The sequence below is a fragment of the Rhipicephalus microplus genome, chromosome 7 (assembly GCF_043290135.1).
Source record: "Rhipicephalus microplus isolate Deutch F79 chromosome 7, USDA_Rmic, whole genome shotgun sequence".
Taxonomy (NCBI): Eukaryota; Metazoa; Arthropoda; class Arachnida; order Ixodida; family Ixodidae; genus Rhipicephalus; species Rhipicephalus microplus.
In genome coordinates this window covers 145,214,270-145,230,484 of record NC_134706.1, presented here as the reverse complement: position 1 = coordinate 145,230,484, position 16,215 = coordinate 145,214,270, and the positions used below count along the sequence as shown (strand labels likewise).

At 45.6% G+C, this 16,215-nt stretch overlaps 1 protein-coding gene across 1 annotated transcript in view; it reads right to left on the bottom strand.

Moving 5' to 3' along the window:
* Positions 1-2,088, bottom strand: part of LOC119185303 (uncharacterized) — a 60,114-nt gene extending 58,026 nt beyond the window's left edge. The window contains exon 1 of the mRNA XM_075868321.1: positions 1,836-2,088. Coding sequence (XP_075724436.1) covers positions 1,836-1,998 — 163 coding nt within the window. The 5' untranslated portion in view covers positions 1,999-2,088. The remainder of the gene's footprint in view (positions 1-1,835) is intronic.
* Between the last annotated feature and the right edge of the window lie 14,127 nt (positions 2,089-16,215).

The window sequence follows — 16,215 nt, the reverse complement described above, 5'->3', positions numbered from 1 at the left end:
CGCGAACATGCATGTCTTCGACTGGTGCGTAACGACCTAGTTGTATGACTCACTTAGCAGGTGGCGCTAGTGTAACTGTGAGTGACAGACAGACAGATGGACGGAAAGACAGATAGAAAAGACAGACAGACGGATGGACAGATGGATGTACAGACAGACAGATATGTAGATGGACGGATGGATGGACAGACGGACGGACGGATGGATGCATGGACGGACGCATTGATGGACGGGTGGACACACGGAAAGAAGCAAGAAATAACGGACAGACGGACGCACGGATGGACGGACAGAAGCATGGACGCACAGACGAACGCTTTCACTGTCATGATCATCCACTCACTCAATATAGTGTGATTTTTTTATGTTGACGCAGTCTCTTAGGAAAGTGATTTCCTCTCCCTCCCAACCCTCTCCCACGAACGAAGTGTCACAATGATCACGAGGTACGGAGTGAACCGGCTCGTGCGCTTTCCCGTCGGGCAGCCTGTCTTCGGGGCACACAAAGGCCAGGTGCCAGATATCCACCGCCTACAATACACTTCCACGAAAACAATATCTGTGCAGTTTCTCTTGGCGGATTTTGCGGCTGTCTTCAAGCTTTGTGCAGAGACTTCCCGTCACTTTTCCCAGGGAGTCGGTGTGTCTTGGGAGCCCGGAACTCACGATTTTCACAAACAAAATCGTTTCCACCCACGCAAAAGTCGACCATGTCTGATAGGCCAGCAACTGTCCGACGCTGCGTCATGAGATCTTGGTCGTGCGAGCTCCGGGAAATACATTGATATATATGTTGTGTTTAACGTCCCAAAACCTCCATATGATTATGAGAGGCGCCGTAGTGGAGGCCTCCGGAAATTTCGACCACCTGGGGTTCTTCAACATGCACCCAAATCTGAGCACACGGGCCTACAACATTTCCGCCTCCATCGGAAATGCAGCCGCCGCAGCCGGGATTGGATCCCGTGACCTGTGGGTCCGCAGCCAAATGCCTTAGCCACTAGACTACTGCGGTGGGCGCTCCGGGAAATACTAAAACATAAGAACGTAAAAAGTAAAGTGACACCATATGTTAGCGAAAAACTTTGATTTAGTATGTTACCTGGTACATTTCCAAAACGTTAGTGAGAACGTTACTAAGATACCAAAAAAGTAACGCATTACCAGTAACGGCGTTACACTTAACGCACATTCGCCAACGCTGTGCGTGCCTGTGCACCACAGTGTAATGACCGAAAAAATTGCGTGCTCTGAATTTTCGTACGTAACACCTTTGAACAAGGCTACTACAAAAGGCAGAAAAATTAGCTGATGGGCATTCAAATACTTAAAACACAGCCGGACCAATCAATGCGGCAGTTCAATGAGCGTTTTGGTGAGACTAAGAGAATTACGCGCACTCTAATAATGGTGGACGCAGAAACTGCCGCTCATTTTACTGCATTAAAATTATATTGTGTGTAGACATGCACAGACACATACTGCCACTTAACTACTGTATTAGGCAGTAACACATTTACTCGGGACAAAGCTATTACAAAAGGCAGCAAAATTAGATGATGGGCATTCAAATACTTAAAACACAGCCAGACCAATCAATGTGGCAGTTAAAGTGTCACTGTGAAAAAGGACAAGATGGCCAAGTTTTTAGTCTACTCTAGTAACAAATATTTGTCTCCTACACAGCATGTGCAGGACGTAAAACAATAATCTTTGATAATTTGACGGTGCGCTTCCTTGAGTGTCAGACGCGTGACGTCAGATTTTGTACTAAATGAAATGCAATAAATGAGATGTGAAGATCAATAAGAGATCATTAAAAAAATCATATTTACCAAACTGTGCTGCAGAACTTTGAGAGAGCAGTGTTACGAAGGCAAGGACACACAGAATCATGTTAAAGCTGTCTGAACAACTGCACCAAAACGTATGGAGGCCTCCTCTCGATAGAGCTTCTTTAGTAAAGCGGACGCGACATGTGCGCTTTAAGCTCTGCATAAACTAGTGCTTATAAAAAATCACTGTGTTGCACATTTCAAACGAGCACCAGCTGCACTTTTCGTTCAAGGATCAGCAGCTGCTTGATAAGGCAGAAAAATAGATCCTCTGCGACTACAGTTTGCCAGGGGCATTTAGACAAAAAGTAGCAAATAGATGAAACAATCGAGCACGCTAAAACTGCTTTCAAAAGGATCGAATCCATACATTCTGTGTAATTAGTTGGAAACCTGAATTATTTGTTTTTGCGTTTTTTGGTGAATTCCCGCATAAAGAAATGAAATAATACTGCGCAGACTTGTATCTGTGCTAAGTCGATGCAGGGAATTTTTCCTTTGCACACTCCAATAATTGGACACTTGGTGTGTGATTTAATTTGGTCCCTTCCAACGGCATGTTATCTTTTCGTCCTTTCAGCTTTGAAACATTAGTACTACTAATATATCCCCTACTGATTTTTTGTGTTAGTTGCCTGTGAGTTCATAATAATGTTTTCTGAAAGAAAAAAATTCATTATTACGGTACGCAATAGCACTCATGAACAAAACACTGCTCTGATGTCAAAATTATATAGAATTTAGAGCATATGAAGTCTGCAGGTAAGTGTTTTGGCAGAAAAAACACATTTGGTGGCTTCTAAGTTGGTTCGCAATTGTTAAGGCCTAACCGATGACTTGTATACCTAAAGAAAAGATCACATTTCATGGTCTTCATATTATACGGTTATAAGCTGTCAATACGTATGCGGCTTTATATACCGATGCAGGTGAATACTTACATTTTCATCATCATCAGCCTAACTACGTCCACTGCAGGACAAAGGCCTCTCCCATGTTCCGCCAGTTAACTCTGTCCTGTGCATGCTGCTGCCAATATATACCCGCAAACTTCTTAATCTCATCTGCCCACCTAACCTTCTCTCTCCCCCTAACCCGCTAGCTTTATCGAGTTAGTTACCCTTAATGACCACCTGTTATCCTGTCTACGCGCCACATGCCCAGCCCATGTCCATTTCCTCTTCTTGATTCCAACTATGATATCCTCAACCTTTGACAACTCGAAGTGCACTATTACCTGTCTCGAACTGCCGCTCTCTTCCCAGGTTGTTGTATATTGCTTTCGTTTTCTGCAGATTATATTTTCAGGCCTGCCTTTCAGCTCTCTTGGTCTAACTCCTAATGATGAGTTGCAATTCATCCCCTGAGTTACTCAGCAATGCAAAGTCATCGGCGAAGCGCAGGTTACTAAGATGTTCTCTATTAACTCTTATCCCTAACTATTCCCATTCTAGGCCTCTGAAAACCTGTAAGCACGCGGTATATAGCAATGGGGAGATTGTATCCCGTGGCCTTACACACTTGTTGATTCGTGTTCTGTTGATTTCTTTATGAAGCGCTATGGGAGCAGTTTATCCCCTGTAGATTTTTTTCAGGATATTTATATATGCTTCATTGACGCCCTGATTCTGCCGTGTCTGCATGACTGCTGATATTTCTACTGAAGGAAACGCCTTCTCGTAATCTAGGCTACGTATAGTGGTTGGCTATATTTTGATCATTTCTCTATTACCTGATTGATAGTGTGAATGTGGTCGATTGTTGAGTAGCCTTTTCGAAATCCTGCTTGTTCCTTTGGTTGTTTCAATTCTAACGTTTTCTTACATCGGTTAATAATACCTTTGTAAATAGCTTGTATACCACGGAGAGCAAGCTGATCAGCCTCTAATTCTTCAAGTCCTTGTCATCTCCTTTCCTATGTATTAAGACGATGTTAGCGTTCTTCCAAGACTCTGGTACTCTTCCCGTCAGGAGACACCTCGTAAAGAGGGTGGCTAGTTTTTCTAACACAATCTGTTCTTTAACTTTCAGCAGATCTGATGTTACCGGATCCTCACCAGCAGCTTCGCCTCTTTACATGCTCTCCAAGGCTTTTCTGACTTCTTCTATCATTACTGGGGTGTCATCTGAGCTACTGCTAGTTCTTATAGTATTAAAGTCATGATTATCCCGGCTACTGTACAGATCTCTGTGAAACTCCTCCGCTATTTTAACTATTCAATCCATGTTGGTAGTTATTTTGCCTTCCTTGTCTCTTAGTGCATACATCTGATTTTTGCCTATCTCAAGTTTCGTCTTCACTGCTTTGACGCTTCCTCCGTTTTTCAGAGCGTGTTCAATTCTCTCCATGTTATATCTTTTTACATCGGATTCCTTACGCTTAATAATCAACTTCGAAAGCTCTGCCAGTTCTATTTTGTCTGTTGTACATGAGACTTTCATGCTTTGACGCTTCTTAATGAGAGTCTTTGTTTCCTGGGAAAGCTTACCAGTGTCCCGTCTAACTACCGTGCCTCCAACTTCCACTGCACACTCCGTAATGATACTCGTCAGATTATTATTCATTGTATCTACCCTAAAGTTGGTTTCCTCAATGAGAGTCGAGTACCTGTTCTCAAGCGAGACTCTGAATTCCTGTACTTTCCCTCTCAATGCTAGCTCATTGATTGGCTTCTTCCGTATCAGTTATTGTCGTTCCTTCTTCAAGTCTAGGTGAATTCGAGCTAGTACCATTCTATGTTCGCTGCGTCGTACTTTGTCAAGCACTTCCACATCCTGCGTGATGCCTGGGTGTGCACTCATTATAAAGTCTTTTTTGTTCTTATTTTCGCCATTAGGGCTCCTCCATGTCCACTTACGGTTTCCTCATTTTCGGTAGAATGTATTCAAAATCCGTAAATTATTGCGTTCTGCGAATTCTACTAGTAGCTTTTCTTTGGCATTTCTTGTACCGATGCCATAATCTACTGCTGCCTGGTCTCCAGCCTGTTTCTTCCCTACCTTTTCCTTAAAGTCTCCCGTCAGTAAATTATACTGTGTTTTTACCTCACTCATTGCCTATTCCACGTCTTCACAGAAGCTTTCAACTGAAGTGTCAGTGTGGCTGGATGTGGGCGCGTAATCCTGTACCACCTTAATCTCGTATCTCTTATAGAGTTTAATTACGATACCTACTACTCTTTCATTAATGCTATTGTACTCCTCCATGTTGCCAGCTGTGCTTCTGTGAATTAGGAACCCCACTCCTAGTTCTCTTCTGTCAGCCAAGCCCCCATAGCAAGGGACGTGCCCAATCTGTAGCACCGTATAGGCCTCATCTGTCCTCTTAACCTCACTGAGCCTTATTATATCCTATTTAACACTCTATAGCTCCTCGAATAGTACAGCTAGACTTGCCTCCGTAGATAAAGTTCTAGCGTTAAGCGTTGCCAATTTCAGGTTCCAATAGCGGCCTGTCCGGATCTAGAGATTCTTAGCACCCTCTGCTGCGTTGCAGATCTGACCACCGCCACGGTCAGTTGCTTCACAGCTGCTGGGGACTGAGGGCCGTGAGTTAATTAACGAATGCATGTGGGAGGTAGTGGCCATATACTGCACCCGGGTGGCCAATCCTTCTCTGATGAGGTAGTGCGTAACCGGTGGTGGTCAGCGGTGAGGCCACACCCCAGTCCACTTACTTGAATTTCAGGCTTTCATTAAAATATTGCCAACTACTAAAATCTTGGTCCTGCAGACTAATGCAATAAAACGTAGTTGCCGATGCCGAGAGGCACTCTTTACAGGCATTGCAAGCTTTCTGCACCATACCTACTTGGGCTTAGCGTTTGTGGTTGGTCCACGTTTTTGCAAGAGACGATGCCAGTGATGACGCCATTGCGTGACGTCACGTGATAGTGGCGTCGTAAGTACGCTACAAATTAAGGATTCATTGTTTTAATAGGATCATTCTTACGTGATTGTAATAATGGCTATTTGCAGAGTCTAACAAACAGGTTATAGATGAGAAGATACACAGTGAAACGTAGATGGTCTAACGGTGGTGGTCTAACGCCAATCTCATTATGCCGTCTTGTCATAATGAGGATCGTTGCTCTCTGTTGTCGTCTTTCTTTCTTCAATATAATTTTGCCTTTGTAGAGAAAGATGGAGCCATTCTGGCCATCCAACAGGTCTGAAGAATGGGGTGGAAATAAAGCAGGAGGCGATCCAAGCGCGCAATATCAAGTCCGCGTCGGCAACAATTATTTGGCGGTGTAAGAGGTTTATTGGCATTAATAACTGTTGAGGTGTTCGCTCGACCACGCCGTAGAGACTGTGATCATTGGTAAGTAGTTTGAGTGACAATTCAGGAGCCTAATGTGGTTTATGCAACCATACAAGTTTTCCGGGTGCGAGTTTTACCTCAAGAGTGTGGTCGTCATCGAGAGCCTTTTGCTGGCGTTGTTCGTCGGCCGTGGTAACCTGTTTGGTTAGTCGGCGGCATTCTTCAGCGTGACCGGCACTTTCCCACACTGTCGTGCACTTGGATGCATGCGGTACGTCTGGCACCAAGGTGTTCATAGTGTGGTACTGCTGGCGAATATAAGGAAGGAATAATGAAGAAAACGCGGTTGTGACTGTTCCGATGGAGGCGGAAATGTCGAGGCCCGTGTGCTCAGATTTGGGTGCACGTTAAAGAACCCCAGGTGGTCAAAATTTCCGGAGCCCTCCACTACGGCGTCTCTCATAATCATATGGTGGTTTTGGGACGTTAAACCCCACAAATCAATCAATCAATCAATCAGCGGTTGTGACTGTCATAGCCATCTTGCATGCCTAGGTCGCATATGGAAGAAGCAGATCCCAGTTTGTCTGATTGTAGGCAAAATGCCTCGTGATCTTGTGGTCCAGGGTGCAATTGAACAGCTCAGTCAAACGATTCCTCGGGGGTTGGTAGCGTGCATTTGTACGGTGCGCATTATGGCACTGATAAAGAAATGCGTGAATGACGTCGAAAAGAAATACACGGGTCACTTAAAATTTTGCGAGAAGGGCCGTGATGTAGCCCAGAATAATTTGGAACGAAAGATGCGCCGTCTTGTGCTGTCATCATGGAAAGGGCAGTGGTTTCGGCGTACCGTGTAAGGGTGTCCATAGCAACGATAACTCATCCGTTACCTGCCATGGTCAATGACATGGCCCATAATGGTCTACCTTTCCCGTCGCTGACATTTTCTTATCGCTGACACTCGTAGGAGCCTCGAATGAACTGACGAACAAAGTGAAACATTATACGCCCGTAGAATCTCTTCCGCATGCGTTCAAATGTCTTAAGTGACATCCGTGAACACACTGCAGGTCACTGCGAAAAGACGTGCAGCGTTCGGGAAAAGAATAAAAGGTTTATTATTAGGAGCCAGTTTTTGCCATGTGGTGATTAGTAGCATTGATACAAGAGGTCATCACAAATGCTGAAGTGGGGTGACTGGCGTCACAATGCACGTGAAAACATGGCAATATTTTCAAGGTAACACAAGCATGCATTCCACTTAAGGACCCATATAACAGTGTCAATCATTCGTTCAAATGTTGCGGGCACATTTAAGAAGACGAAAGGCCAGATGGTAAATTCATAAAGGCCGTCACCTGTGGCAAAGACAGGTTTTTTTGCAAGTCTCGTGCATTGAAATTTTACAGTACCTGGTGCGCAAGTCAAGACTGGAAAATTATTCCGCTCCTTGTAGGGAGTCTGAGGCATCATGAACATGAGGCAAGAGTTGTACGTTCCTTGTGATTGTTTTGTTCAATGCACGGCTGTCAACACAAACTCGCACCATGACATCTTTCTTGCGCACGAGAACGACACGTGATGAACAACGGCTTGCGGAGAGGCGGATTATGTTTTGCTTGAGTATATCAGCAACTTTTTGTTGGTGATCTCGCATTCATTAAAAGAGACACGGTATGGTCGGTGCCGAATAATAGAAGTTCCGTCGGTGTGTATGCGATAAGCTGCCACCGAAGTCGGCCCTGGGGCCGTAGAATGTACGTCAAAGGAAGATTTGTGCTACTCCCAAAAATCACTTGGTATCTGATGCAGTTCGTTAGGACAAGTTGAAAATGAAAGTGAGCTTCTTTTATTAGATGTGGAGCAACTAGTTGACTAGCCTGTGTAACGCTGTCCCTCCGTCTGCATCGACCCTCTCGCCGCAGGTGTTGCAGCGGTGCCAAGTAGCTCACGCCTTCCTGGCAGTGTGCGGTGGCGCCTCTCTCTCTCACCTGCTGCGAACTCACCGAGTGTCAGCTCTCTCTCGCTTCATTCCCCCCACAGCTCGCAATTCTTGTTCCCACTCTTCATGTGATCATCACCTCATCCGCACCACCTTCGCTTGGAAAGATGACTGCGAGCGTGCCCTTCAAGCCCTCAAGCATGATTTAACATACGACCCTGTTCTGTGTCACTTCGACAAGAACGCACCCACTTGTCTGCACATCAATGCGAGCAGCCATGGCATTGGTGCAGTTCTTCTACAGCGGAACGCCACTTCTCTAGAAAGAGTTATTGCGTTTGCTAGTCGTGCTGTTACGTCTGCTGGACAGAACTATTCCATAACTGAGCAGGAGTGCCTCACTGTCGCTTGGGCCATACAAAAATTTCAACCGCATCTTTATGAACGCGCCTCACAGTTATTCAAGACCATCACGCCTTATGCTGGCGATCGTCACTGCGAAACTTGTCACGTCACCTCGGTCGTTGGGTGCTCCGCCTACAAGAATACAATTTGGACGTGATCTACATGTTTGACAAGAGACACAAAGATGCAGACGCTCTCTCTCGCTGCCCCCAATCACTGTCATCATCGAGTACGTCTGCTGATTTCTCGTCTCGTGGGCAAGACATAGCGTCACCCCTCACATTATCCCACCTTGCGGTTATCGACACGCTGGCTTCAAACCGCTACACCGAGTTCACCACATGCCAGGGTGATGATCCATATTACAATCGCACTATTCAACGCCTGAGTGCCATATCACCTACTCATATTGCTATATTGTGCCGACCACTAGGGCAATTTCCACTCGATAACAATGTGCTCCATTGTTACGTTCACACTGCTGAAGGATGCCTCTTGGTTTCAGTACTTCCACATTCTCCATGTCACCAAGTCCTCGAAGAACTTCACGACAACATGGTGCAGGCCACTTGGTGTTTCAAAAAACACAAAGCCGCATCAGTAAACCTTTCTTCTGGCCTGCCATCTTTACCGATGCAGCCGAGTACGTCGCATCTTGCCATCTGTGTCAACGGCGGAAGCGACTTACTTCATGTCTTGCTGGCCTTCTGCAACCAATCCCGTGTTCCGAGACACCTTTCGTCATCGTTGACATAGAGCTACTCGGACTTCTTCCCATCACACCAGCAGGCGATTGTTGGATTAAGTGACCGCTATTGATTACCTGACACGGTACGCAAAAACTGCTGCACTACGCACAAGTTCTGCTGCAGACGTCACAAACTTCTTTCTCAACGCCATTGTACTGCCTCACGGTTCACCTCGCGTCCTCCTGAGTTATAGCGGTAAGACGTTCCTGTCCACCATAATTGAATACCTGCTCACAAACTGCGGAACAATACGTAATACGACGTCAGCCTACCACCCCCAAACGAATGGTCTGACAGACGGATTTTATCGTTTGCCCATAACACCGTTGTGCAAGGAACTACTGGCTACTCTCCTTTCAACAACGTGTATGGCCGTTCACCGAAATTCACCATCGACGTCTCTTTCCTAAATGTTCCAGCTGACACCTCGGCAACCGTATCAGAGCAGCTTATCTCAAGCCTAAAGGAATGTCGGTAACGAGCTCACCTTAAGACAGAAGCCAATCAGCAAGATTGCAAGCAGCACAACGACAGCTGTCATCACGACGTCTCCTTCAGTCCGAGGAATGAAGTGTTGCTTTGGACGCCCATCCGAACTCCAGCATTATGCGACAAGTTTTAGTCACGCTTCAATGAACCCTTTACAATCAATTTACAAACGACAACACTGAACTATCGTGTCACTCCAACCGACCTTTCTTCGAATCGTTGCTATTGTCGTTGAGAGATTGCCCACGTATCACGTCTGAAGCCATTCATTTGACGTTCTGTTTCCGCCTAAGACACGTCCGGGCTGGCTGCTCATGTGTGGAAGGACGAAGTGTAAGCATTAGTCATACGTGTCATCTTATCAAATGTACATATTCATCATAATCAGTCTGACCGGTATCGTGGGGCAGAGGCTCGGCGAGTATAAGAAGTGTCTTGCAGCCAAAACATTGCCTTACACTATATATATATATATGTATATATATATATATATATATATATATATATATATATATATATATATATATATATATATATATATATATATATATATCCGCCTACAATTGTGATGCTCCCAGCTCGAAGTGACACAAAACATGTTTCACTTTCAAGTGAATGTATTTTTTTCTTTCAGAGTATCAATAAAAAGTCTTTTGAAATATAGGAGAGTTAGACGTAACATCATCCGCTTCTTGAGGTGCTGGCGGTGTTTGCATATACTACCATATAAGTGGTCTGGGCGCGCCCTTTTTAAGCGGCGAGTGGCAATGAGAAGTTGTGTGCGTGCCACTGCGTACGGTACCAACCTGGTGAAACGCGAATTAGTGCTTACGTGCGTGACGTCTCAGGTCCGGGGAAACTTCGCTACGAAGATAAGGTTCTCTGTTGCGGTGGATATTGACCCGTTCGACGCTAGCGGCAATGAAGCTGTGTGTTATGTAAAGTGTTATTCTCTCATCGAGTACATGGACATTAAGGACCACCTTGTTGGCGGCACAAGCTTCGCAACAAGGGACAAGCTTAAAGCCTCTGAATCGATGGACGCATACAACTATGGGACTAGCGGATGGATCCAACTGCACTGAGTTAAAGACCTTGGGCACGGCCACCCCGTCGTCGTCGAAAACGTGACTGGTTCCCCTTGCTCAGTTGACTGACGAATAATTTTTGTCATCGCAGTGGTGTCGCTTCAGGAATTCTTTGTGTTAAAGGTTGATTGATTGATTTGTGGAGTTTAACGCCCCAAAACCACCATATGATTATGAGAGACGACGTAGTGGAGGGCTCCGGAAATTTCGACCACATGGGGTTCTTTAACGTGCACCGAAACCTTAGTACACGGGCCTACAACATTTCCGCCTCCATCGGAAAGGCAGCCGCCACAGCCGGGATTTGATCCCACGACCTGCGGGTCAGCAGCCGAGTATTTTAGCAACTAGACCACCGTGGCGGGGCTTTGTGTGAAAGGGCTTCATCGTTTGCAAAAAATTGTGAGGTGCTACAATTGGCCTAGTTTTTTCGTGGATACGTCGAAGCCACTTGCGGTCAAAAATGGTCTTTGCTGCAGGGTCCAACGACGCGCGTCGGGCAGTTGCGCACCCAGATACCACGTTCGGTCTCGATTGTAACTGATCGACATCAATGTGACATCATCGTTGATGTGCTTAGCTGACCATTCTCTTAAACAGTCAGTGACGCAGTGCACTCTCGTTAAAGAATGTGTAAACGAGAACGCACTGCGGCATGCTCGCACTGCAGCGCAGACTGCTTAAAACACACCGAAATGAGTAACACGCCGCACCTACCTGTATGATACCGCTAATTGGCAGCGATCGCGGACGTATTGCACGCGCTCCTCTCCTGCTGTGTAAACACAGCTTCATAACAGGTCACAAATACCTAAGTTTTTCACCAAAAAAGCAAACCTATATGATATTAGATAGGTTCTGAACACTTACCGGAAATAATGTTTAATGCGCACACTCTACAGCGTATGGCTGAGTCATCCAAACATTTTCTATTTGTGTACAATCACTTTAGGTAAGAAAAACGTGCCAAAATCAGACGCATTCTCTTACGAGGCTTCTTATTCGAGTGGTTATGGCAATGAAATACGGCACAGTTTACTATTAGGACCACAAGAATCTTGCACGGACGCCCGCGAGATATTTCTGTGGCCATGCGGACACCCGTGAATGTACGTTCTACGACAGTTTGCCGGTGGCGGCCGGGAGAAAGACCACAAGGATGGATACGTGGAATGTTCGATGAGGACACCATCTCGTGGGCCACGCCACTGTGCAACTCTCCTATACCCATTTACGGTTTTGCTTCAAGATACATACTGCCACACACGCGCCTTTTTTCCAATTTTCATCTCGCTGCCCCATTACCATTCAACTGTTGTCTTGCAAAAAGTGTGCCTAAATAGATGGTAACTACCTTCAAAGGAGATGACGTGCACAAAGCAGACATCAAACTTAGTTAGCCAGCTTGCATGGTTACTAGAAATAACGCAAGAATCTTCGATAAAGAATCCTTAAACAGGAATTGTGTCCAGCCTATCTTTCGACCACAAGTTTTTTTTCTTCAAGGCTGGAAGAGAACTGATTTATTTCGTGCTAGCATTTCTACGTTTCATTATCTATTCTGCATCCTAACAAAGGAGGGGGAGGGGGGACGCAGAATACATGGGGTAAGAGAGTGGCTAGGGGGAGTGGTGCGATGAATCGCACGAGTTAAGAAGGTACTACGTGAAAAAATTGGCCCCGTATATGCATGTTGATCTGCAAACGTCGTCGAAAGACAGTAGTCGTGCATGTGGAGAGAGTGAACAAAACATTTATTTGATGTTCTGCGCAAGAAATTGGTGAATGGTATTCTGGAGGCGCTGCGTTAGAGTGCCTCGAGCGTGCAGCGGAGGCGAACGAGCGCATCAAGTCACGTCACACGCGAGACATGAGCGCTATCTGGCAGTTTTCTTGAAAAACAAAGCACGTGGCTCTGAGACGGGCCTGTGCGCCCGTCTTAGAGATAATAAGGTGTAGAACGCAAGGTGTAGATGGCGATGGGTAAAGGTTACCACCGTGTCGTCTTCTGGCGAATACCATTGAGAGAACAGGAGTGGAGGCGCAGGGCACTCAGGAATTGGGGCAGAGCACTGAGAGCAGGGCCACTTAACCTGCCACTGGAATGCGCCGTGGTCCCGGGGGGCAGGTGACAAGGTGACGAGTAGGGAGACTATGAGACTGAAACAGTCCAAGCCCCGACATATTCTTTGTGGGGCAGCAGCAAAATACGCGTGAATTCGGTCAGCCACGTATTCTTCATTATACTAATACCTTGTATGCTTGTGCAATGACTCATTCGGCAAACGTCTAGCTCTTATCGTAGCCATCCGTACAATACAGTGGTGTCACACTAAACGTCGGTATTACCATTGTCACCGCGCTCATCGGCTGAAGAAAAATTTGTGGGCTGTGACGTTCAAGGACCATGTGACTCATCGTACTGTGCCTACTCCGCTTTTCAGGCTAGAGCACTGCAATCTGCTCCTAACTGCTCTGGGCGCAGCAAAAGCATTCTGGCTCTACCAATGAATGACAGTGCTCCTGCTCCTGTTCGACCACTGAAACGCGCCGGCTCTGAAGAGAGCACTTTAAGTGTGCTTTTGAGTGCTCCTGCTCTCCAAATGAAATTCGCCATTAGCAAAGCGTTGGAAACACTCGCCTTTCAGTGCAATAGTTGCATGGTCAGCGCAGTGGGATAAACGCTGCGGTCATTAGAATTACTTATGGATGCCTTTTCTAGTAAAAGGCGCACATACAGAATATATACGTTTGTTTTGGTGCCTTATATATGCACAATATTTACTTTTTAATGGACAATCTCACAAGTATGAACGCTGAATCTTAAGCAACATTGGTGAACGCTGCGGATGTGGTCGGCCGTTTGGGGTATCGGCTGGTGCCGTTCAGAGTACCCTGTACCGTTGCGGGTGGACAAACAGGCCAATGTAGAGACAGACAGACAGACAGACAGACAGACAGACAGACAGACAGACAGACAGACAGACAGACAGACAGACAGACAGGCAGAGCAATATTTTTGACAGACGGACCAAAATCGTCTTTAAAAACAAAGTGATAGGGAGTTGAGGATGTATACGTCTCGCGGGCCCCGGTTGTCAAACCAGTAGTGTGAAGTTACCAATGGCAGGTTTGAAATTCCTAGACGGTGGGCTTTACTCAGAGTGGTTTTTTTTTTGTGTGTGTATGTAACCCCATGGCCGGGCTAGACTGCACCTGCGCGCGCTTCTTTCCTTATGGCCTTCTCACCCGTGGCGAAAACAATGGGGGAGTTTCTGAATATATATGTTTCGCTACCCGTTGGTGGTAGGGGCGCTGCGACCCTGACTTTGCATCCCCTGCGCCCGCACATGGCAGAAGAATATTGCTTGATGTGAAACTGCAGAATGAAGGTTCTCGATGGAGAAGGAGGGCGGGGATATTTGTAGAAGTGAGGGGTAGACGATGGTCATCTCTTAAAAAAACTATTATTAGACGGCCCGTGGCATAAAGTTAGTATGCATGTACAAGTGGATAATACAAGCTTGAACTCAGTGAAATTGTGGAATAATTGGATAACGAGGCATACTGCAGGAAATAAACAACTGTACCTGTTTTCAAAGCACACAGCACCAAATACTTTTGGTCCTTAGTGTCGTCAGACAACAAGGCCGCAGTTACAAAAAGTCGCTTACAGATATGACGAGCACTCCTTCCATTTGCTAGCAACTTTCTATTTTTTTATTTTTCAAATAGGTTTGGACTCGTTGTCAGGGCTAAAATTGGTGGTGTGCAGCTTCGTAGCTTTTTTAAACATGTACGTGAGTTGTGATGACTAAAAATAAATGCGATAAAAAGAAAGACAGAAATATTGGCCTGGTATCTGCATGTAATCTACAAATGTCGTCGAAAGACGATAGTCTTGCGGGTAAAGAGAGCGAACAGTTAGTTTGATACTCTGCGCAAAAAAAAAAGTGGTGAATGGTATTTTGGAGGCGCCGCGTTAGAGTGCGAGCGTGCAGCGGAGGCGAACGAGCGCATCAAGTCACGTTACACGAAGACATGAGCGCCATCTGGCAGTTTTGTCGAAACACGAAGCGCGTGGCTCTGAGACAGGTGTACGCACCCGTCTCAGAGGTGTTAAAGTGAGGAACGCAAGGCGACGGGTAGGTGCCACCACCATCGCGTCTTAGCAAAGCGTTGGAAACATTCACATTTTCATGCAAGCGTCGCATCGTCAGCGCAGCGTGATGACCGCTACGGCCTTAAAGTTACTTATGCTTGCATTTTTTAGTAAAAGATGCACATGCACAATATATACGTGTTGTTATGAAGCCGCAGACTTGCGCAATTACTGCTCAATAATTGACAATTGCACAGGTATAAACGCTAAACCTTGAGCAACAATGGTGGGTGCTGCGGATGGGGTCGGCCGTTTCAAGTACCCGGTGCCATTAAGAGTGAACAAACAGACAAATGTACAAACAGACAGACAAAAATTTTTGCGTCGAAGGTCCCCAAGAAAGACTATCGTCTTTAAAAAAGAGGACGCTTGCTTCTGAATAAATCCTTCGGGTGGCACGCACCCTGAGAATAGCGATGTGTGTTTTCAAGGTGTTAACACCACCTAGAAACATTGATTTTGGGGACCCCAAGCTTTTTGCATTCCATTGTACATGCCACATTCATCAAGAATGCGAGGAACGCAGTGACTTACGCTTGCAAGTCACTTGCCGTGAAACTAAAACTTTCTAGTGTGAATCAGTTCTGCGCTATCCTTCGAGTTTTGCGAATAACATGTTTAGAAAGAGAAACTTACAACGCGCAAACTTTTCGGCTAGTCAGTAGATTTTTTTCTAAAAATTATATGAACTTTTTGTGGCTTTGTGCTACAAGCACTAAGCTTGTTGTCGATATCCCTTTTTATCTTGTGCGTTTTTCGTTTTTCTCAGATTTGCCAATCACGGCTGCATTTTATTCGGTGTTTTTTCAGTGCTCAGTCTGCAGTATTTTTCGCCTCTAGAAGACGCGGTCATGCGACCTTCACTACGCGCAGCACGTACGTAAATATATACGGAGGTTTAGGCTAAAAAGCACCAAGCGAAAAAAATATTTTAAATGAGTGCTACGCGTCACCAGCTAGCGCAGTATTTTTCTTAGCTGTATTTACTATGTCAAAATATTTTTTGATCTGCCAAGCCCGGTAATTAACAAAAAATACCTAATGAACTTTTTAAATTCTGGCTAAAAAAATTTCAATACAAGACTTGTAGCTCTTATCCAGAAATTACAAAATTTTCAACACTCTAAGGCGAAATTACCCAAAAAAGGAATAATGGAGCCCAATAGGCGCGTGCGATGAACGAATAGACTGTTGAGGAGCAACCACAGAGGGAAGCGTGCCGCGCGCAAACCATTTAGTCTCCAAACACGCTACAAAGGGATGAACCACCCTGGGAAG